This window comes from Armigeres subalbatus, chromosome 1 (assembly GCF_024139115.2).
Source record: "Armigeres subalbatus isolate Guangzhou_Male chromosome 1, GZ_Asu_2, whole genome shotgun sequence".
Taxonomy (NCBI): Eukaryota; Metazoa; Arthropoda; class Insecta; order Diptera; family Culicidae; genus Armigeres; species Armigeres subalbatus.
The window spans coordinates 40,820,102-40,844,733 of NC_085139.1; the positions used below are offsets into that span (position 1 = coordinate 40,820,102).

At 41.9% G+C, this 24,632-nt stretch overlaps 1 protein-coding gene across 1 annotated transcript; it reads right to left on the reverse strand.

Annotated features, from left to right (window-relative positions):
* Positions 1-21,768: 21,768 nt before the first annotated feature.
* On the reverse strand, positions 21,769-24,208 carry LOC134208306 (zinc finger protein ZFP2-like). Its single transcript, XM_062684317.1, has 3 exons — positions 22,519-24,208; positions 22,302-22,447; positions 21,769-22,233 (listed from the first exon to the last, which is right to left on the reverse strand). Exons 1-3 carry the CDS (start codon positions 24,111-24,113, stop codon positions 22,112-22,114), a joined length of 1,863 nt encoding a protein of 620 aa, XP_062540301.1. The 5' UTR covers positions 24,114-24,208; the 3' UTR covers positions 21,769-22,111.
* Positions 24,209-24,632: the final 424 nt, after the last annotated feature.

Sequence of the window (24,632 nt, forward strand, 5' to 3'; positions counted from 1 at the left end):
GTGCACTTTCATACGAAAAACCATTGTTTTTTATATATACAAAAAAACTACAGAGGTAAAAATATATATCAGGTTTCGCGTGGCGTATACAAAGGCATTTTCCTTAAAGAAAGTCCACCAATCACGTAACGTAAAATTTGGCTATTTCATCACCCCTCCCCCCTATCTTACACTATTTGTATGAATCCTCTAAAAATTATATGGATCGTCACACATCTCGCAACCCCTCCCAGCTAAACGTTGCGTAATTTATGAATGTTTCTTTTGATTAAATGAAATTATCATTTAGATGAAATTGTGTTTTCGTACTATGTTTAGGTGTACAACAAGTCCTAATTCAATTTTATTATTTTGCTTCAGTGCTTTGTTCGCTAAGTCCTTTCTAACACCGAATTACTTCAACTTATCCTCAAAACTTGTGATAATTTTTACCCCACAATCCAAAAAATTATTCAAGTAATGGTTCTGGCTTCTTGGAAAACCAACCGAAATGGTGTTCTGCACCATAAAGTACTCTATACAATAGGTTATCGAAATGGTATAATGTTCACCTGATTGAACGTATATATGGTAATGAAATACTAGTTGCGGAAATCCAATTATTTTTAGCAAAATGACCAAAAAGTTATCTAACTCCATATCTCCCTTGATGTTCATTCAAATCGTTTACAATTACACATGATAATAGTTGGCCAGAATACCTGTCAAACTGATGCAGTGCTCCTAGTTTATCTTTTTTTATTACTTCAAAAAATCGAAAACGTACTCTTACCCCACGCGCACTCTTGCCCCACTCTACTCTACGGCAAATCCTTCAAAAATGCCGTGAATACCAGATCCCAACGCACCATCTGTTCGTTGATTTCAAGGCGGCATATACGACAGTATAGACCGCGTAGAGCTATGGAAAATTATGGACGAGAACAGCTTCCCTGGGAAGCTTGTTTATTTGTTTGTTATAGATCAACAGACTCCATTTAGCCCCAATGATCTCATCACCTAATTACTAATTACACTCACAGTATGCATAATTACATAAATACGGAATTACATCAGAGCTACTTTCAAAACAATCTAATAATACTAACAAAATATAACAGAATTATCATCGACATTTGCATAAGACATTTACTAGATTTGCACATTTCTTACGGTTCCCAGTATAGTGGCTCACGACTCGGCTCATGACATACGAATTCCCTAAACATCAATCCAGCGGGCCACGTCGTTTCCAAAAGAGCTTTGCTTTGTACTGCATGTCGAATCCTACTTTGAATGAAACATAACGAAGATCTTCAAAATTACTCCATTGAGGAACAAGTCTCGTCACATCAGGTGGATCGCTTAGATTCAGCGTTTCGATAACCATTTTCCGTATATCGTCACAGGACACATGTTTTGCTATTCGCGTGAAGAAAATCCAGAACGTTTGGCTGCGGAAGGGCGAAGCTTTTTGTGCATTTCTCCCCACATGTAGATGATTGCGATTTAAAGATGATATATTCCTAACGTTCGATTTGCTGCGAGGCGTAGATGTAGAAGGCATTATTCTATTTTCCTCACTGGTCTTAGGGGGTCGATTTGTGACTAATTGCTTTATGTCAGAAATACATTCTTTTACTTCAGATAGCTCCAATTGTAGTTGTTGTACTGTTAGTTCCAAGTTGTTTTCTGTACTTGTAGCTTGCTTCTCGTCGTTCAATCCGTTTTGAACTTTATGGTGGCTGAATGTAGGTAGGCATTCGTCGCATATCCAAAATAAGTTGTCGCTCTCCAAACATCTTTGTAGATCGTAAGCATTCATTGAAGTGCATTCCAAATGGTACTTTCTCGAATGGCAACAATCGCATTTTATTTGTTCGTCCGATGCGAAGAGAGGTAGCCTGCATTTCGCACATCCCGAGTAGTTCATTGTCGGGCAAGTTTGATAGCTTACCAGACTGATCAAAGCAATGGTGGATGGTGTGCAAAACTGTGTGAAGATTTCGGGCGAACACTCCAGTTCGTTCGAATTGCGCCGGGGACTTAGACAAGGTGATGGACTTTCGTGCCTGTTGTTCAACATTGCGCAAAGTACATGCTTGTGGCCGGAATCGAGCGCGACAAGTGCCCGCCTGGGAAGCAGTGTTACGTTAGACGGGGATACCTTCGAGGTGATAGTTGAATTCATCTACCTTGGATACTTTCAAACGGCTGATAATAATGTTAGTCGTAAAATACTAATGTGCATCATATGTGGAAGTCGGACCTACTACGGACTCCAGAAGAAACTGCGGTCAAAACAGATTAACACCCGCACCAAATGTGTCATGTACAAAACGCTTATAAAACCGTCCAAGCCACCAAAAGTTTGGATGAGGGGGGATGATTTATCTTACTCAGCTCGCATTTTAAGTAATTTTTTGTATGGTGGGAGCGCAAAAGTGAACTTTGAAGTTCCTTTAAGGTGCTTGGAACTCAACCCGATCAAGAATGCATAACAAAATTATTACAAGGGGTATTATGTACTTCAGAAAAATATTGTAACAAAATGTGTTATAAATCTTGCTGGTTAGTTGTTAAAATAACAAATATTATATCAAAAATACCTCTATCCGTAACATAATTAAAACAGATGTTGATACCTTCATATCAACATTATAACAAACGTTGATATAATTTTTCTGTACAAAAATCTACTTTCAAGATAATTGCCTACATCACGGATAGAAATCTGGTACGCTACCACGCCGGATTTCCATCCATAATGTAGGCAATTAACTTTTTTCCAGCTATGTATTAATATCGAGCGGGTCAAGTTATACTGAAGGTGATTACCTCCGATTTTTGACGTAGGACTTACGTCTTTCTTTACTATACTGGGTGTCATTTAGATTTTTGGAAATCGAGAGCGTTACGCTGGAAGGGAAGATTTCGAACGTCACTAGCGCCTTTATCTTTCGGTGGATTTTGAAGATTTATATATCAATCGACTCGGACACTTTCCAGCAATTTGTCAATTTCATTGAAACTTTAGATTATTAACGATTAGGTATTGAAATTTGCAATTCTTGGCAGAGCCAATAACAATTTCATATATAACCAATCTCGTGCATTCCTAACACGGACATCAGAATGCAGTATCCCACGGGCCTTCAGGTCCACCGCAATATTTTCTTTGTGTATAAAAGAAGCTGTGCTTGCCGTGTGTGAGTCATTTCAGTTTGTGACAGCAGCGCGTACTGACGTGCTTTTTGCTCGTGCATTTTTTTTTCGTTCGTTCGCTGTGTTTGCGTACAGTCGCCAGCGGGAGAGCTGCCCTGCCGGTCGGTGGGTCTGCCAGTATTGTTTTTTTCTCGTTCGTTCGCTGTGTTTACGTACACAGCATGCAGTCGCCAGCAGGAAAATATGCATGAAAGAAGTGGACATATTTTTTTGTCATTCTATGCTTGATGACGGTCGAATGCAGTGGTTACGATTGATGCGATCGCTCATCGCATCTTTCGGAGTTCACGGCTATTCTTATGTCTGATTATGTTTCTATTTATTAGTTTTGACGTAGGACTACGATTTTCTTTACTATACTGGGTGTCATTTAGATTTTTGGAAATCGAGAGCGTTACGTTGGAAGGGAATATTCTGAACGTTACTAGCGACTTTATCTTTCGATGAATTTTTAAGAATTATATATCAATCGACTCGGACACTCTCTACCATTTTGCCTATTTCATTGAAACTTAAGATTATTAACGATAAGCTATTGAAAATTTCTTGTCAAAGCCAGTAAAAATTTCATATGTGACCAATCCCGTACATTCCTAACACGGACATCAGAATGCGGTACGTCACGGGCCTTCAAGTCTACCGCAAGATTTTCTTTGTGTATAAAAGAAGCAGTTCCTGTCGTGTGTGAGACATTACAATTTGTGACAATAGCGCGTACTGTCGTGATTTTTGCTCGCGCATTTTTCGTCTCGTTCGTTCATTCGCTGTGTTTACCTACACAGCGACAGCATGCAGTCACCAGCGGTAGAACCAGAGGTGCCAGATTTGAAGACATGTCTTCAATTTGAAGACATTTGAATCTCTGTGAAGACATTTATTTCGTGAAGACATTTTGAAGACTTTTCAAAATATTTGAAGACTTTTCTACTTATATGAAGACACTTGAAGACAATCAATAAGCCAGCGAATAGAAAATACAATTTTATTACTTACTTATAAATTCTGCGACCTCTATATGTAAACTAGGTATATGAATATTACAAAAGTTATAATAGTCTTTGTCTCGAGCTTAGACTCTCAAACATAAAATACATTCACACTAGCCGGTTGATGACTGCAATGCATTTTAAACCCTCATACGCACTTAACTTTGAGCTGTGCGCTGGTGAAAAAATTCCCGATGGCAGCATTCGTTTGAATTTTTCTTGGCGGCGGAGGCGTTTTGACGTGTCTGTAAAAAGGTATTTCGATCATTACATCGGAACGCAATGACCTATCTAATTTTCGGCAAATACAGACTGAATTCTTCTATGACTAGATTTATTCTATTCAACCGTTGAGCTAGAACCAGTTTTTTTTCGTTGCATACCATCATCCCACATTCCTTTAAATATCCGTCGGGTAACTCTTTGAATTTCCCGTGGATTTTGAAAAGACTTTTCAGTGAAAATTTAAAAGAATTTTTCGTGAATTTTATAAGGAGAATTTCCGATGAGGAATTTCTTGTCTAAATTTAAGAGAATTGAAATTGAAAATTAAGGTCAAATTATCGTGGAAATTTATAATAATTTGCGTTCAGAAGAAATAAAGGAAATACTCCAAATATTAAACGGGAAATTCTTCTTAATTACCACAAGTTCTACTGAGCTCCCTCAAAAAATCCCTTTTAATTTCCACAGGAAATTTGCCTCACTTAATTCCCATATAGAAAATTGTTACGAATGTCGACAAGAAATTGAAATTGTTTTGGTGTTAGATAGATATTTCTCTTCCATGGTAAATTACTACAGGAAAATGTTCTTAAAATAAATTCGGAGGAAACTTAATTACACACCTTCGTTAAATTCTTCCTCGAATTCCTTTGGTAATTCTTCAAGAAATATCTTTGGACATTCTTCCAGTGTTTTATCTGAGAATTTCTCTATGAATTTCTCCAAAAAACCGTTCTAGTATTGTTTCTGAAATTCCTCCTAAATTTGCTCCACGAATTTGTCCGGAAGATTCAGGAATTTCTCCGAAAATCCGCCAGGAATACCTTTGGAATTTCTTCTAGGAGTTCCTCCGTAAGGTCGTCCGAGAATTCCAGCGAAAGTACATACAAGAATTCCTTCGGAAGATGCTCCTGAATTACTCCGGTAGTTCCTTCACGAATTCCTCCAGCAGTTCTTTCAGGAATTCCCCCGGAAGTTCTTCCAGAAATTATTCCGAAAGTTTCCCCAGAATTTTCGAAAATTCCCGGAGGGCAAGACGCGCGGCTACAAAGCAAGCCCATGCTGAGGGTGGCTGGGTTCGACTCCCGGTGCCGGTCTAGGCAATTTTCAGATTGGAAATCGATCCGACCTCCCGGGGCATAAAAGTGTAATCGTCCCGCATAATCATGGACCATACGTCGACCGCATCTGTTATAATTGAAGAGAATAAGTGTTATTGTAGCGATGGTCTCACTAATAGTAGTCAACCATAAATGGACAGTCTCATATACTGTTTCAACAGTACCTCAGATGGTAAACGGCCAAACGACCATATGAGTAATGGGCGGTTAAGTATAATTAACATTTAAATCCGGTCGTTTTTTCGAACTAAATTTTCGATGTACCATACATCAGATGGGAGATGTACAATTGAAGAACTATATAATTACACATCGACAGCATGGTATGTATTAACAGTAGGTGTTGATGTAGGGTTGGTATGGTGAATCAAGCTTAAAATTGTATGCTAACAATGAAGCGAATAGTAACAATATATCTTATAACGCATATGTAATTTTGACTGCATGGTATGTCGTTTTTCATTATGCGGGGTGTTAGCCTTATGATATATGAATGCAAAAATGGTAACTTGGCTTAGAAACCTCGCAGTTAATAACCGTAATAACCGTGGAAATGCTTAATGAATACATGAATACTAAGCTGCTCTGTCCCAGTGTGGGGATGTAATGCCAATAAAAAGAAGAAGAAGAAGTGATCCCTCCGGACGTTTCCCCATAAATTCCTTTTGAAGTTTTTCCACGAATTCATCTGAAAGATTCTCCAAGAATGTTACCGAAAGATTCTCCAAGAATGCCTCCGAAGGTATACTATGGAATTTCTCTGGTATTTCCTCCAGGGTTTCTTTCGGAAATTTCTGCAGCAATATCTCAGAAGCTCCTCCAAGAATTCATCCAGAGCTACTTCCAAGAATTTCACCGGAAATTTCTTCAGTAATTCCTCAGGTATATCCTTCCGAAATTTCTCCAGAAAATTCCTCCGGAATTCATTCTGAAGTTCCTATAGGAATTCCTTCTTAAGTTTCTCCAAGAATTCCTTCTGCAAATCATCCAGCAATTCCTCCGGAAGTTCCTTAAGCAATTTCTCCAGAAGTTTCTTCAGTAAATCCTTTGGGTGTTCCAACAGGAATTCTTCGGGAAACTTCGTCTGGATGTTACTCAAGTTTTTCACGGTAAATTTTGAATCCTTACAGCGTATTCTTTAAAAATAAATTTGGAAGTATTCCACATGGAAATTCAGTTAAAAAATTCGGTGGAATTTTAACCAGACTCAGTATAAAATCCAGGGGAAACTCGTTATACATTATCTCGCGAACATTTTATAGAATATTCTTCTCTTCAAGAGATTGAATCAATTTGAATGTTAAAAAATAAACATTATTCTACATCAATAAAACAAGGACATGATTGAATTTACAAACCTATCCAGTTTTCCGCGAGCGGTAATGGACGGCAGCTTGCCTGCGGGTTAGTCTCTGATTTGACTTTTCTGGAGGTCAACTGCACCCACCGTTGCGAACATTCTGACCAATGTGGCATATAAGAAGATGCTGATAAAGTGAATTCGAGCCTTCTTATGTATCACATTTATCAAAATGCTCGGAACAGTGGGTGCAGTTGACCTCCAGAAACGTCAAATCAGAAACTAACCCGCAGGCAATCTGGCGGCCATTACCGCTCGCGGAAAAGTGGATTGGGTTTTAAAATTTCTCGCTGATAATCATAATTTTCATATTGAAGACATTTGAAGACATATTAAAACGACTGTGAAGACATTTGAAAATATTCTCTGGCATCCCTGGGTAGAACTGCCGGTGGGTCTATATGCATGAAAAAAGTGGGCGCATTTTTTGGTCATTCTGTGCTTGATGATGGTCGGATGCAGTGGGTGTCGGTTGCGATGGATGCAATCGCCCATTACATCGCTTGGAGTTCACGGCTAGGGGCCGATGATGGCTGAGGCAGCGAGGGCAGCGGTGGTGGATGAAGAAGAATAAAATTAGAGAGATTTGGTCTGCTAATTCAGGTGATTGGTTTCATAATCCACATGATACCGGAATGAGTACGAGTCATGTCATACGACTGACCAAATGTTAAGTTGTGCTTGATACTAAACGACACGTGCATTAAAACATGATGCCACCATAACAATTCAGATTACCCAGCAAAAAAAAATCAACTACACTGAGGAAAATAAAAATTTGACTGAAATAATTACTTTCATTTATTTGCAGAAGGCATTAGCAATTAAAGATGCATAATCAGCAATAGTGCTAATATCCATTTTAGATTAACAAATTTCGCTGTATTACATGTAAATGTTTTAAAAAAGTCCGCAAAAATAATTTCCAGAAAAATATTTAATTAAACTTTATCTTATTCTTTGTTTTTCATTTTCTGAGAAATTGTATTATTAAACTTGACGTAGACTCGGATTTTGGAATCAAAACATTAAATAATTTTTCGTTGACGTATTAGCAGTAGCTCCTCTATTTTAGTAGGGTTACTGCTCCTTGACTTGTTTCTTATTGTTGTGATTTTTTCAGCAGTAAGCACGCATGTTAGCAAAAAGAAGCAACGAAATTAGTGCCGTATTTCTTTGTTTTGAAAACGGGACAGTTCCCCTAAAATAGTATATTTTGCCCAAGTCTGAAAATTTTATAAATAGAATTTTTAAACTTCAAATTCTATCATCAATAAGAAATCTATAAATGCCCTATATTTGCTTGAATAAATAAGGACTTAATAGTTAGAAGCAAAGCAATTCTAATTATATATTTATTTATTAGTTTTATTTCCAGAAGTTTTGAATAAACAAATTGCTAATAATTCTACACAGCATGTAAGTTGTCGTTTCCAATATCAATACCTTTATTCAAACTCCATAGATCCAAAAGTTAGAAGTTAAATGTAAACACGTTACGTTTATACAAGACCTACGTCTACTCGCGGTTATATTGAAAACATTACCCATTGCTTGTTTTTTCCCAATGTCTACAAAAAATGTAGGCAATTATTTTGTGAAAATATTCATAACTAATGTTGTTATAATTTTGAAATGAAATAAAACTGGCCGAAGACACATTTTTATCGAATTATCTAATTATAACACACGTTGTTTTAAATAACAACAATTGATAGAATTGAGTATAATTTTGTTATGCATTCCTGATCGGGAATGTGAACCAAAAGTGAATCAAATAGTTCGGTTAGGAACAAATGTAAGTAAAATCTGAACATTTGGTTGCTTGGGGTAGTTCTCTACGGACATGAAATTTGGACCATGCCCCAGGAGGAGGAGGACGGAAGCTTAGGACCGTTTTTGGCAGTGTGTGGCGGCGAAGAATGAACCACGAGCTCGTTCAGCTCTATGGCAAACCCAGCATCCAAAAGTAGCTAAAGCCGGAAGGGTACGATGGGCAGGACATGTTGCAAGAACGCCGGACAGCAACCTTGCAAAGCGAACACCATGCTTCCGATCCGGCAGGTACGAGACGGCGTGGAGCGCAGCGATGGAGGTGGGATGACCAGGTACATAATGACTTGGCGAGCGTGGGGCGCATTCGAGGATGGAGAAATAAGACCTCGAACCGTGTATTGTGGCGTCAAATTGTTGATTCAGTGTTATCTGTTTAGATGTAAGCTAAATAAATGAAAATGACAAAAATGGTTTATGTACCAACCACTTTTTCTGAATATTATAGCACGCCGTGGCGGTGCTCCTGTTCCGGTAGTAAGGGCCGCTTACTCCGTTGTAGTCGTTAGAATCGCTACTTTTGTCATTCATTGTCCTTTGAAAATTTTGAGTTTTTTTTTGCCTGGAACCGTCCTGGCTGTTACGTTCACGCCTTATATTCCCGCGCCTTGCTTCTGGGTAGCGCACTGTTTGATTAAAGTACGTCCTATCAGTTGATTCGTAAGCCTCCAGGTTGTCCTTTTGCTTGGTCTGTTCTAGTCGCGCTTCGAGCTTTGCCAGACGTTCCAGCAACTCTTCGTATGATGACAGAACTAACGGTTTTGTACCCGTTTCCTGCTGTTTGTTCCTTGTTCTGTTATTCATCTCTTTCGGTATTGCGGACTTTATAACCTGTTCGGCTCCCGTTTCTCTCCAGTAGTTCCCAATGGTTTCTCCGACTTGTTACTGTCCAGTTCAGTCCAGCTACCAGTTCTAGCTTCTCCTCGACTTCCATGCCTTCCGGTGCTTGTAATGATTTGGGTGCCTTCTCTATTGCGTCCATGATTGTTTCCAGCAGCTCTCGCCGCCAGGCTTCTCCTTCCTCGGCCCCAGGCTCCCCTCTAAGTAACCTATGGTAATAGTGCTTCAACCGTGAAATCAACCTCCTATCTGGTTTTTCCAGGAGATCTTTTGTCGGTTAATCTACCCGGCTCCTAATCAGGTCCACTTCCTGTTCGAATGGACAAAGTGGTCGGTACCGTCTTTCTTCCTTGAAAAGCCTCGTAAGTAACCGATGTTTTGACGACAAATCATTCCCTTTATCGACATCATGTTTCCTAAGCAACAATTCATAATCAACCTCCACCTGCGTTAGGTGGTCCGCGTACGGATTTATAATGACCATTGTGTTTAGAAATGGGTTTAGTTTATGGTAAATCAATTCAATATTTTTACAGTTCAGTTTACTAGATTCAAAATTTGAAAATTGCAACTTTGTTCACTTAACTCTAAAACCTTAGATACTAGAATTCATGCAAAATGTGTTTATGTGTGTGTAACCGAAGAAAACAAAAATAAATATATGTACAATTTTGTGCTCTTTTGCACTAATTCCAAATAAATTCAATTGCAACATTCCCAAATTTCTAAGTAAATTCCGAAAAGCCTTTTAAACGTTGGGCGCCAAGTTATAACACGCCTTGACGGCTGTGGGGTCTCTCGACCTTGAATCCGTGAACGAGCGGTTTAAGCGCCACCTCAATCAGGATTGAGAGCCGCCCGTCTGTTTATGTGCCCGGCAAGAATCCAAGCTTCCAAATTCATTTAGGCATGCGCATTTCTACTCACGGTACCGTGGATGGTTTCTGGTGCTCTGCTTTACCGACCTTTCCTGATGTGGCTCGCTGTCGCAGTGGTATTGCGACAACTCCACCAAGTGACCGCGAGGTTCGCAACCCGGCAAACGAACTGTTCGATGATGGTTGGTCTTGCTGACGAACGGTCGCCAACGCGTGTCGTTGGACGCTGCGGATCGCAATGGTGATCGATGGCTGCTTCACAATAGCGGACAGATGGCGGAGTTCGGACAATAACGATGGTCGAACAATACGGTGTCTAAAGGAATGCACCACCGAAGATGGCAACAAAATGGATTCCGCAGGCGGCCGGAATGACAGCTCGGCTGCGGACGAAATAATTCGGTTTGAAGGTGGCCGGCGTGGCCAAGACGGACGCAATGGTGACGATGCGGTCCCTTTCCGGTTCATGGACCAAAAACCGCAACTCGGAGAGTTTTCAACGAGAGCACGTCGATCGACGAAAACGGTGGCCGAGAGGGTTGGGCGATGCGGTCGATATCCAGAGGTCGGTAGAGGCGTCGGTTCGAATCTCGTTCTCAAAAACTGGCAATAGAAAGCCGTCAAACGGCTTCTATTTCTAGGATACTCGCACAAAACATTACTAACGAACTGTACAATACTCTTTAACTGGACTTTAGCCACAACAGATTCACGATACTAGAGACTAAAAAACTCGCACTCCTGGTGCGAGACCGCACAAACCGAGACTGCACTCCACGGTCTCAGTTGAAATCCCAGTGTGATACCAAATTGCCTCAGATAGGTCGTGAGGTTGTATGAATCGTGTTCGGGGTTGTTGAACCTTCCCAAAGACCATCAACCTTCCCGATCTAAATCCTTTACCATCATAAGCCTACGAATGAAACTGCCATCTCATTCCCTCATAACGTATCGGATTCTTTGAATGAACGTTTACGTGGAACATTTAACATATATGCGATGAGTGAACTTGTCAGGTGTCGAATTGGTATCTATATTGAATAATTTATACACAAAAAGATCTAATGAACATTGAAGCATAACTTGAATATAATATTTACTTAAGAAGAACCAAAACAATTTAGATTATTGCGCATAAGCCCCAAAATTTTATTCCCACCTTTGGGTTTCCGCGCCGAGCACTCAGCGCCAGACTCGGCGACAAGGAGATAGTGGTCAAGTTGGTACTCCTGATTTTTTGACAACTGATGTCGATTGGTTGTGTGAGTGCACCGGTGTCAAAAAATAAAGCTTTTAGCTGAAAATTTAATTGTCAAATGCACATTTTGACAGTAATATAGATGTATGAGTGAATAAAATGTGCAAATGCTCTATCGCGGAAGCAGTCGCTGAAGACAAGTGTCAATGGTTTCAGCACAGAGAACAGACGTTGAAGCTGCACTCGCCATGTTGTGATAGCTTTTTACTGTTCATTTTGAAATAACTTTGGAATGTCGCCGTTAACCCCTGCATAATCAGCGCTAGCGTCATCAAAAAATGCCACTGTGCGTTAGTGTCGTTATGCATGCAAGAGCATACCAGCGCCATCGTGTTGTTAAAATGAGATTGTGAGTTGCAATGTCGACGTCGATGGCGTTGCGGTTCGGTGTGTTTGTTTACACATGTTTTGTAAGAAATTTTGTTCGAGCCTCCATGTCTGTTCTCTGTGGTTTCAGTGACGAAACAAAAAGTTTCAATGCAAAAAGCAATAATTAATATCTATTTCATTCATTTACCGTAATTATCTATAATAGTCTATTTAAATATTTACAATAGCCATCATGCTACAATATGAATCAGTTCATTTCGGTAAGACAAAACGCACAGTACTTGCTATTTTTAGTCAAAATGCATATAAAAACCTCGACAGACACATACACTGCCGTGGAACGCATATTTGTCCCATATGAATAGGTAACCCAGCAAATATGGGACAGATATGCAATTCACGGCAGTACAAATGATCCATAATTCATAAACCACAGACGGTGAAAGTTATTTCACGGAAATAATTGTTGTTTGCGACATTAGGCCGATACACGTATTTAAGAACTATTTTGTCTCCCCTCCTCGGATTTTTTTTTGCCAAAAAATAATATTTTGAGAGGGCAACAAAATAAAATTCGGATAATTTCAAGGATTTCCAAAACATTCTTTAACAAATCCGAGGAGTTTTTTTTTTTTCATTTTAATATTTATTTTTTATTATACCGGCCCCCCTAACCTTTCGGAGACCAGTAGGACAAAAAGTTAATTACATATTTGTAACGGCCTTATTTACATAAATAAAACAAACGACAAACATTCTCAAAACTTCTGGTTCGGGTTGAAAAAGTTATGGCCAGGCGTACAACGGGATCGAGGAGCACGATGTACGGAAACGAAAATGAAAGAAATAAACGCGCCGATTGAAAGAATACTTTTTATTCAGAAAACGTATGGACTAAACCACGATGACGTCACGCGTCGATTTTCAGTTAGAAGAAAAACCTCATCTGAGGGCAAAGTTTACAAATAATGAACATCAACGTGAACATCCGGTGAACTAAAAGCTCCGAATTCACTCAAATGTTCATCGGCCCGCAGCGGATGTCATTTTTTCGAGCGAAAAGAAGAAGAATCGTGGAAAAAGAAGACGCTCGTGGTTAAGTCCATTCGTCCGTTATCTTTAACTGTCACGCACTAACTGACTTTCTTCTCTACTTTGGTCTTTCTCTTCAAGAGGCAGTGTTGCCACATAGTCCCCCTCCAGTTACACCATGAAACGAACCCTGTGACCTGCTGGGGTAACTTTGATTTTCCTGTTATCGTCATAATCGTTCTCCATTTCCGAGTTGTAGATGTATGCAGGCTTAACACGATCCAACGAGATCCTCTGTTTCTTTCCCTTCATGAAAACTAGCACGGATTTATCATTCCGCTCGATGACTTCGAATGGACCATCATATGGGTGCTGCAATGCGCGCCTGACGATATCGACTCGTACAAAAACATGCTTACAGGTTTTCAAATCATTGGGTATGATCACGTGTTGTTTAGCATGGTTTCTATTTCCGATCGGTCCAACTTGCTGAATCAACTGCCGCAACGTTTTAACAAACTCGGTGCGATCTATGTCCTTGGAAGCGGTGTCGTAGAATTCTCCCGGTATTCGATTTGTCTGTCCGTAAATTGAATTCTTTTAATGGCGATATTGTGTGTCGTTGAATTTTTGATCGTTGACATTCAATACATTGAGGTCTCCAAGCCGATTTTACCAACACAGAGTGAATTTTTTTTGCTGCACACTGAATCAAAATGAAAATTATAATTTTCACCTGATGTCTAGTTCAAATTTGCGATATTTTTCTTAGTGTTTCCACGCATTGTTTGTTGTTTTCTAACAGCAAACAAGAAAAATATGAAAGTTCTAACAGCAAACAAAGGAAAATATTGTAAACACAGCACCAACACCAATGGGGATGGAGAGGGCTATGATCTAACGAAATGTCCTACGTCACGATTTACAGATGGCCAAACAAAGCTCTTCAATACTAACTTTCTCATACCGCGAACTCCTGGATGTGATAGACCGTGTATAATTTTCAAAACATGCTCCCTATGTTGCTTGGATACGAATGGCCTCATTCGATTGTTTCTTACGTCGCAGTAGACGGGCTGGTCGAAGCTTTCGATTTGCTTCAATTCGAGAATCAACGATGTTTTCTGCATTTAAGAGCTGCTTCAACTCCTCGTCGTCATTTTGCGATTCTGCTATTGCTGCAAAATTTATTCCCAATGGCATAGTAACTACACTTACCCTGGAAAGCGCGTCTGCTGCAAAGTTGTTTTTGCCACTTATGTGACGAATGTCTTTGGTGAAACTCCAGGTAACGTTGTTCGTGTGGAAAATGGTTTGATGAAGAGTTCAAGGCGTACGTTAAAGGTCGATGATCGGTGTAGATGACGAAGTTCCTACCCTCAACCAGATGCCGAAAATACTTGACGGCTAACTTCATAGCGGTAAGCTCACGTCCGAAAACCGAATATTTTCTCTGTGAAGGCGAAAATTTTATCGAAAAAAATCCAATTGGCCTCCAGGCTCCACTCACAAGCTGCTGTAACACTGCCTTATCACAGAGAACAGACATGGAGGCTCGAACAAAATTTCTTACAAAACATGTGTAAACAAACACACCGAACCGCAACGCCATCGACGTCGACATTGCAACTCACAATCTCATTTTGACAACACGATGGCGCTGGTATGCTCTTGCATGCATAACGACACTAACGCACAGTGGCATTTTTTGATGACGCTAGCGCTGATTATGCAGGGGTTAACGGCGACATTCCAAAGTCATTTCAAAATGAACAGTAAAAAGCTATCACAACATGGCGAGTGCAGCTTCAACGTCTGTTCTCTGTGGCCTTATGTCGTTTTCGTTTTTGAGGTGTAGCGACACCGTTTAGTGCAGCATTTTGCACGGCAAAAACGAACGTTTTGAGTGCAGTTGGTTTTGTTTGTTATGCATACCTGTTGGATACCATAAAAAGAAAACAATAACAAGGGGAGAAACTTGACAACAAACTACACTAAATGGCACACTCTGATTTTTTCTGGTGCTACACTGCTTGTTTCAGTGCAAGAAAAATGCTACACTGCCCACCTGGAAGGATATCTAAAAGAGAACAGGAATCTACCTGGATAAGATGCAAACCACGTAGTCAAGATTCATTTTCATCTTAGACTCGATCCAACTCCCTTTTAAGCTTTTTATGTGTGTGTGTTTACCCACACTCTTGTGAATCGAAGCGGTTCTGTCAAAAAATTTCTCATTCAGTCAGTCCGTAGTCCGAGGCGTCCGTGCATGTTCTTGCATCGCCATTTTATTTAATTCGTTTTCCGCCGGTGAATGTAAAATTTAATTAGCTGCATTACCCGAGTGTAATTAACAATAATAGGACATAAACACGCTAGGTAGTTAAAATAGTTTTGGATTGAGGATTTAATGTTAAAAGAATATTAAACTATATGAATTTTATTATTTTCCAATGGCGCAGGAAATATTAAATAACGGAACGAGGATTGACCGATCTGGAACTGGTTCTAACGGCAGATATGCTTGCCGAGCGGCGCAAGACGGAGGCAATTGTAGCATTTGCGATGCGGAATTAGAATTGCCGAGCTGCGGAGCCATATTCGAACCCACGCGGAACCAAACTCATGCCGACGTTAACGTCCACACCAAACCGTATGCTGAGGACTGCTAGGAGAACCATCAGGCCCAACATGTTTGCACGTGAACACGGAGAACACATGTTGACTGTGTAGCCACATTTTTTTCCGGAGAAAGATCATGCTAGAGATCATCACAAACCGGGAGAACTGTTTGCCTGTCGACAATGCTCACGAGGGCTCCGAGCACAGCTTGTATTGCGCCATATGGAGCAGCAATGTCAAAATTTGGAGAAGAAATTCATGTGAACTTCAAGGCTGAACACTTCGACCGGCACATTAAAATCCTGTCTGAGAAGAAAGAGAATGCTGTGGGGACTCGGATTCATTCGGGAATCCTGTGGGGATTCCTATGGGAATCCTGTAAAGAATCCTTAGGAAATCTTTTGAGGAATCCTGTGGGGATTCCTTCCGGAATACTTTGGGAATTCCTTCGGCAATCCTGTGGGGATTCCTACGGGAATCACGTGGGGAGTCCTACGAAAACCCTGTAGAGATTTCTAAGGGAATACTGCGGGGATTCAAACTAAAGTCCTGTGTAAAAAGCTCTCGCAATAATGTAAAAAAATACTAATAAAATAGATATCATAATAAAATGTATAACAAAATGATTAAATAGTTTTTAAAGGAAACAAACCGAAAACAAACAAGAACAAAAAGAAGAAGAATCACTAGGTACCCATGTCTCTACCACATCTAGCAAAAATCTAGAAGAACTGTAGTAACCTTGTCTATTAGATATCTCTACGTTATCTAAGAGAATCGATATGTCAAATCCCTTCCGGTTCAAACGGTCTACTCGTCTAAAATTTGAGGTAGACACCGGTTTAAACGGTTGTTGCATTTGAGGCGGATTTGAGGTCTGACAGGTTCTAGAAATCGACCAAAAATATCTAGGAGACTCATTTTTTTGTCTCAGAGATATCACGGGAGATTTCTAGAGGACGTTTCCGAGCGGGTGGTGTAGCACGAAAATCAAAAACGAACATTTTTGGTGCAAAAGTGTAGCACGAGTGTAGCTACACCGCAAAAACGAAAACGACATTAGAAGCGTCCGGATACTGTAATAAAGCTGCGTTTGCGAGGTTGGTTTTACATTGGTTGAATAATTATTCCGCTGCTGATGTCCAATTCAGCTTGCGTTTGTTATTTTTTCGATTTCCGGGGATTAGATCCTGCAGATGTTTTTGCGTTTCCGCTGCTCGAGGTATGAAACGTTTGTATCCGTTTACCAAGGCCAAGAATCGTCGTAGTTCCTTGACGGTGTTCAGTAATTTGTACTCTTCTACTGCACGAACACGCTCAAGATCAGGTTTGATTCCATCACTACAAACACGGTAACCCAGAAAATCCACCTCAGCAAGACCGAATTTGCACTTGGATAGGTTGAGTACAAATCCATTTTGCTGGAGACGTTCGAACACGAAGCGAACGCGAAGAGAAGCCAAAGCCGCGATAGAGCGATCGAAAACCAGAGGAGCCAAAGTCTTAGCCCGTCAACGATACGCGGCTCTTGAGAAGGAAGTAAAACGCTCATGTCGACGGGACAAGCGAGCGTGGGCAGACTCTCTGGCCGACGAAGGAGAGAGAGCCGCCGCAACCGGGGACATTCGCCTCCTCTACGATATCTCACGACGCTTAAGCGGGGCGAAGATGAATGCAACGATGCCTGTGAAAGACGCGAATGATCAGTTATTGACCGACCCAACTGACCAGCTGAAACGCTGGTTCGAGCACTTCGAACAACTTTTTCAAGTGCCAACCGGGCCATCACCACCTCGGCATGATCTGCCTAGGATCCGACGTATAACACGTGTCAATACCGAAGCTCCATCACTGCTAGAGATTCAAACAGCCATCCAAAGCATGAAATCGAATAAAGCCCCAGGGGTCGACCGCATATCAGCCGAGATGCTCAAAGCTGACCCCATGACATCCGCTCAACTACTGCATCGTTTATTTCGTAATATCTGGGACACCGCAACTTTCCCGGTCGACTGGATGCAAGGTATCTTAGTGAAGGTGCCCAAAAAGGGTGACCTGACTGTATGCGATAACTGGCGAGGCATTATGTTGCTGTGTACCGTTCTCAAAGTTCTGTGCAAAATTATCCTAGCCCGGATTCAGGAGAAGATCGATGCGACTCTCCGGCGGCAGCAAGCCGGATTCCGTGCCGGAAGATCCTGTGTGGACCATATTGTCACACTCCGCATCATTTTGGAGCAGGTCAACGAATTCCAAGAGTCCCTTTACTTGGTATTCATTGACTACGAAAAAGCTTTCGACCGTCTCAATCACGAGAATATGTGGGGCGCCCTGAGACGCAAGGGGTTCCTGAGAAAATCATCGGCCTCATCGAAGCACAGTACGAGGCCTTTTCGTGTAGAGTGCTGCACAATGGGGTCCTGTCCGACCCTATCCGGGTCGTAGCTGGTGTGAGGCAAGGATGTATTCTATCACCGTTACTGTTCCTCATCGTAATCGATGAGATTCTGGTAGATGCGATTGACCGTGAACCAAACCGCGGGCTGTTATGGCAGCCTATAACCATGGAGCACCTAAACGACTTCGAATTGGCGGATGACGTTGCACTACTCGCGCAACGGCGCTCTGATATGCAGAGTAAGCTCAACGACCTTGCCGATCGCTCCTCCTCGGCAGGTTTAGTCATCAACGTCAACAAAACCAAATCGTTGGATGTAAACACGGTGACTCCTTCCAGTTTCACAGTAGCCGGGCAACTAGTGGAGAATGTTGAAAGCTTCCAATATCTTGGTAGCCAAATGGCGTCAGACGGCGGTACCAAGATCGACATAGGCGCACGGATCAAGAAAGCAAGGGCTGCCTTTGCGAGTTTAAGAAATATCTGGAAAAACAGGCAGATAAGTGAACGCACCAAAATACGAATTTTCAACTCTAACGTGAAATCTGTGCTGTTATACGCTAGCGAAACATGGTGTGTATCAGTGGAGAACACTCAACGGCTGCAGGTGTTCATTAACAGATGCCTGCGGTATATTATTCGGGCCTGGTGGCCTCACAACTGGATCTCAAACAACGAGCTCCATCGTCGTTGTCACCAGAGGCCGATAACAACAGAAATTCGGGATCGGAAGTGGGGCTGGGTCGGCCACACTCTACGTAGGGGCGGAAACGAAATCTGTAAGCAAGCATTAGACTGGAACCCAGCGGGACATCGCAGCAGAGGCAGACCCAGAGGCTCATGGCGGAGAAGCCTCAATAAAGAAATAAAAGAAGTCGACCGAAATCTAACCTGGCAACAGGTTAAAGCGATAGCCGGGCATCGCTCAGGATGGAGATCTTTCAAGTCGGCCCTTTGCACCACCGGAGGTGTACAGGATCCATAAGTAAGTAAGTAAGTTCGAACACGACGCGTATATGTTCTCGATGCTCCTCTTCTGATGCTGATGCAATGCAGATATCGTCCACAAACACCACGACAAAATCAAGATCTCCAAGAATACGATTCATAAAACGCTGGAACGTTTGGCTCGCGTTACACAATCCAAATTGCATTCGTGTAAACTCGAACAGTCCAAAGGGCGTTATAACGGCAGTTTTTGCTATACAGTCAACTTTCGCTCGTTGGGCTAAGCTCGTAGCCCATCTATTGAAAGACTTTCGTTAGTTGGGCTGAGATTTCATCTGTCAAGCTGCCAACTGCGAAAAAGAAAAAAAAACTGCCGTTAATGTCATAATTTGACGTCCACCTTCGTTTTAAGTGGGCTACAGCCCAACTAACGGGCACCCAACTAAATCGTAGCCCATCTAAAGATAGCCCAACGAGTGAAATTTGACTGTATCAGATTCCGCGACAGGTATGTGGTGGTACGCCCGAACCATATCCAATGTTGTGAATATGCGCTTTCCGAGAAAGTTATTGAGAAGGTCGTGTATGTGTGGTACCGGATACCGGTCTGGAATCGTGACACGGTTTAGACTTCGATAGTCTCCCACGAAGCGCCACTCGCCATTCTTTTTGGGAACACAGTGTAGTGGGCTGGCCCAGCTGCTTTTCGATGGACGACAAATTCCCAACTCCATCATGGTTTCGAACCCTTTCTTTGCCGCTTTGACTTTGTCCGGTGCCATTCGACGCGATTTGCAGGCGATGGGGGGCCTTTTGTTTGAATGTTGTGAGAGACTTCACGATGCACAATTTTCCGCATAGTCGATGGCATCGTAATTTCTCCAAAGTCGGCAAGTATATCATGGAACGGATGACGTTGATCGAGAGTTGTAATGCTATGAACAACAGCGGTCATGAACCCACCAACGGAGTGCAGTTTTGTGCTTCCATCAATCAGTTGACAATTTTCAGGTCCACGACTATGCCAAAATTCACTAGGAAGTCAGCTCCTATGATAGCTTTAGTAACATCCGCAAGAAGAAAATTCCATGAAAATCTGCATCGCAATCAGAGGTCTGCTGTGGCAAATCGAGAACTGTATGTTCTTATTGTTGATCCATTTGCTGCATGTAGTTGAAATGATGATGATCCGCTTTGTTTATCCTTCCTAGTCGCTGGTATTATTCACACGTCGGATCCGGTGTCCACTAGGAATCGCTTGTTTGATGTTCGATCGTAGATAAGTAATCGACGGCTTTGTTGCTTCTCACCCACCTACCTCACACGCTTCTGGTGGGTGACTTTTCAGTTTTTTTGTTGGTGATACTTGCAGGGGCTACGGCATCGTTCGGCTTGACCGCCATACTTACGGTGATACCAGCAGATGGCACCTCCATTTTCACTACGATGACGCGATACCGAACGGGTTCGTGATCTGCCCGGGCCAGATTTTAGGCGACGTATTTCGGCTGTTAGCGCGGCTATTTGTTCCCCCAGGCTCTCCTGGGTGTTCGATTCCGTCAATGGTTCTACAGGAATTGTTTTCACGGCAGCGACGTGTGGAACAAGGTCAATCATCTTGTCTCCCATCTCGGCAAGTTTTGAAAGACTACCGTTATTAATGCTCAAAACAGCGCGAATGTTGGCGGGCATCCTTTGAAGAAACAGCATTTTCAAAAATTCCTCATCGACATTGAGTCCGGATGACAGCTCTTGCATCTTGGAAAGTAGATGGGTGGGACGCAAATCGCCCAGATCGCAGAAACCTAGTAGCTTTTCCAGTTTCGACTGCGGTGTAAGCTCGAATCGTGAAATCAGGCGTTTTTTGATTTCCGCATACCTTCCGGCGACTGGAGGATCTTTCACCAGATCCGCCACATGACAGATCACTGATTGATCGATTTTCGCAACGATGTGGTGGAATTTGGTTACGTCTTGTGTTACGCCAGCCAACGCAAATTGTGCCTCGGCTTATGCGAACCACATAGTTGGATCCAACTTCCAAAAGTCGGGTAGCTTAACAGCGACGGCAGCAGCAGCGGCTGGTGTTGGATTTTCAGCAGGATTCGCCATTTTGTTTTCTTTTTGAGTCGCAAATCGTGGCGATCTTAAATCACTTTTCTCTCCGTAAAAATCACGTCGGGGTCACCAATTTATGACCAGGCGTACGACGGGATCGAGGAGCACGATGTACGGAAACGAAAATGAAAGAAATAAACGCGCCGATTGAAAGAATACTTTTTATTCAGAAAACGTATACGTCCGTTATCTTTAACTGTCACGCACTAACTGACTTTCTTCTCTACTTTGGTCTTTCTCTTCAAGAGGCAGTGTTGCCACAAAGTGATAAAAACGAGGAGCAACAAAATCAGGTCAATGTCATGTCAGGTCATGTCGATTATTAACGGTTTTGATTTTCTTCAAGAAATAAGCCAGAAATAATCTTTAAGAAAAACTAACAAAATAATAAGCTTTTGTTCTAAAAATTTAAAAAACCAAGACCCACTTGTGATGTTCCATCTTGTGATTTATTCGCTTAGCAGTCACGTTCCAGATATTGTTCGGACGAACGAAACTTTCGAACCAAGGTAGTTCGTTCAAAACGTTTTTCGATTTGATTTTGCTGGCGTAAACGAGACTGCGCATCAGCTTTTGTTTGACAGCGTGTTCAATACAATAATAAAGGTGATCTGATCATCAATGCATTACAATTTTTTGTATTTCTCCATGTAAAATTCAATGGCATATTACTCAAGTTGAAAAACAAACTGACATGGGACGCTTATGCAAATATGGGGCAGCATATTGGTTCATTCATTCCTGATTAAGCCGTTACAAATATTTAATTAAAATGATGTCCAGCTGGTTTCCGAGGGAGGGAGACATACATTGTTTTTAAATATTTGTATCGGCCTTATTAAATTTGCAATATGTATAAGGTTTTCTGTTTTCTCTTTTTTCTATAACTATGTAGAAGGCTTTTTTATAGTTTCTATCAACTATTATTAAATTGTACATTACTAAAAACGGGAACGCATTAGTCTAGCATGGTCACAGCCGAATGATCTTCATCCTCGTGCATTGCCTTATGCGCATTCAGCGAGGCTCTGTTGGTGAACCACTCCGGACATGTGGTGCAGGTATAAACCGTCGCAATGGCTGGTGAAAAATAAATGCCATTAATACAATTCATAAGATTATTCTAAACTAAACTATCGACAACTTACAATGATTGGACCTTTCATGTTCCGCCTGCAGACGCTTCGTGATGAAGGTTTTATCGCACTGTGAACACTTATGCGGCTTAATTCCAGTATGTCCCATCTCATGCCGCTGGCGATTACTGTGATCTGCAAAGGCCTTGTCGCAATACCTAAGAGTATGTTGAAAAAAATTAAGTTATGTATTAGAGTTTATAATTATTCTTAAGCTCCCAAAACGAACCTGCACTGGTACGGCTTGAACCCGGTGTGAGTTCTCATATGCAGCTCCAATCTTGGTTTAGTTCGGAATGGTTTTGCGCAAACTTCACACTCGAACACCGACAAATTCGAATGGATCAGTTCGTGCTTTTGCAGGGTAGCCTTTCGATTGAAACCCTTACCGCAGACCAGACAAATGAAGAGTTTGTCTTTGCGGTGAACGAGGGAGTGTGCTTTCAGCAGAGCAGTGCTGGCAAACGTTTTGCTACAGGAATCGCACGGGAACGGTTTAATACCGGTGTGCATTCGCTCGTGCGAAGCCAACGCCACGGCTCCATGAACTTTTGCCCCACAAATCGAACACTGGCGGAGTGGTGTTTTGTATTTTCGTTTCTGATGTGATATCATAGAAGTTTGATCATAGAACCTCTTGTAGCAAACCGGACACTCAAACGGTCTGTTCTGATATTCCGGCAGTGTGGCGGCCACCCTGTTCAAGCGATGTGCCTCAACAGCATGTTCGATCAGCTCCTCATCTGTAGGGAACGATTCATTGCAACCTTGAGCACAGCAAATCCTTCCCTTGCGATGGCTTGGTTGAATTCTTATCGGTGCTATTACTACCGATTGCATTACCTCCTTCTGTGGATGGTTGTGGGCATGTTCTCGCCGTGTCTTGGAATTCAAAAACCGAGACTTGCATCGAATGCACTCGTACACCTTTCTGGCGTTCCGCGATTGCTTAACATGCAGCGCCAGACCCTGTGCAGTTGTGTACCTTTTAAAGCAGATATCACAAATATGCGGTCTCATAATATTCAACCTGGACTTTTTGCTATGCTCCTCACAATGATCCTTCAATTCATCCTCGGTTGGAAAAATTTTGTAACACGCGCAGCACAGGAAATCCCCTTCGTCCAATTCCAACGTCGTGAACATTTTCTGTTCCATTTCGTCCAGAACGCTATAGTCCTCTGGATTTCTGTTATATCTGTGATAGATCCGCTTTCGTTTTTGCTTCCGTGTCGTCAAATCGGGGACAACCACCTTGGGCTGCGGCTCCATATCATCAAACCCGACGAACTCAAGTTCAGAATTCTCCTCGCCCATTTCAGCGCTTCGATTTGGCTCTTCTGCCGTGAATTGTTCAATTTTCCATACCGTATCTTCCTCTATCTCCAGGTATTCTTCTTCCACAATCACTTCCTCCAGTACTTCTTCTGTAGCATCCTCTACCATAAGCTCTTCCTTACAATTCCAATTCTCGATTTCGACTTTAACTTTTAGATCATCAGAAGCTCCACTTTTATCGCCGGAACTATCCGCTTTGGCCTTGAACATCCGGCGCAACTTCCGATCGGATCTTCGCACCTTCCTGATAAACTCGATAAAATGCTTAAGCTCATCCACACACTCCGGGCAGATCTCCTCCGGGAGGCCATCCTTCAGACGTATCTGGATGGAGGTCAATTCACCGATTACGTCGACAATCGGAGCACCCGGCTCCAACTCAGCGTCGATGGAGAGCAGCGACTCCGCCGTGTCGCTCAGCATGCACACTCGACATATTCCAGATGTGCTTGAATCCTGCAGGCTCGAATGGTTCTCCGGATTCATGCTTTACACGTTTCACTTTGATTTGAATAATATTTTTCACTTTGAATCATAAAAAACGCTTGCTTCTGAAAATGTTTACCTCGAAAAACGCGATTCTGACAACAAACGATCGACCGTTTGTCAACATAGGCGGCCATGCATGGTTAATCCACACATGAGTTGTTTGCAGAAGTTCATTCCCAAGATCTTGCCCACCAAGATAACTATAAAATAATTTAAAGTGGGATGCACACGGCATCATGTTTGTTAATCTCGGCACCAACATTTCAAAAGGGCGAAACTGCTTTTGTAAACAAGAGCTTCTCATGGGCCAAACACAATTGATACGTTTGCGTGCGTTTTGACAGTTTTCCCATGGAAAAACTGTCAAAACGCACGCAAACGTATCCATTGTGTTTGGCCCATCACTAAACTGCCTGCATAATATTGTGTCGCCAGCAGGGGGGTAATGTGCGCTCAAACGTCAAATAATGAACCTACCCACCCCCCTGGCGTCCTATACTATCACAAGGGGTTTGA

What these genes read in the sequence shown, in the direction of transcription:
- LOC134208306 (XM_062684317.1), bottom strand. Translation starts at nt 24,113, where the DNA reads ATGAATCCGGAGAACCATTCGAGCCTGCAGGATTCAAGCACATCTGGA. An exon ending in TTCAAGCCGTACCAGTGCAG is followed by an intron (nt 22,448 to 22,518) that starts GTTCGTTTTGGG and finishes ACATACTCTTAG; the next exon opens with GTATTGCGACAAGGCCTTTG. An exon ending in ACATGAAAGGTCCAATCATT is followed by an intron (nt 22,234 to 22,301) that starts GTAAGTTGTCGA and finishes ATTTTTCACCAG; the next exon opens with CCATTGCGACGGTTTATACC.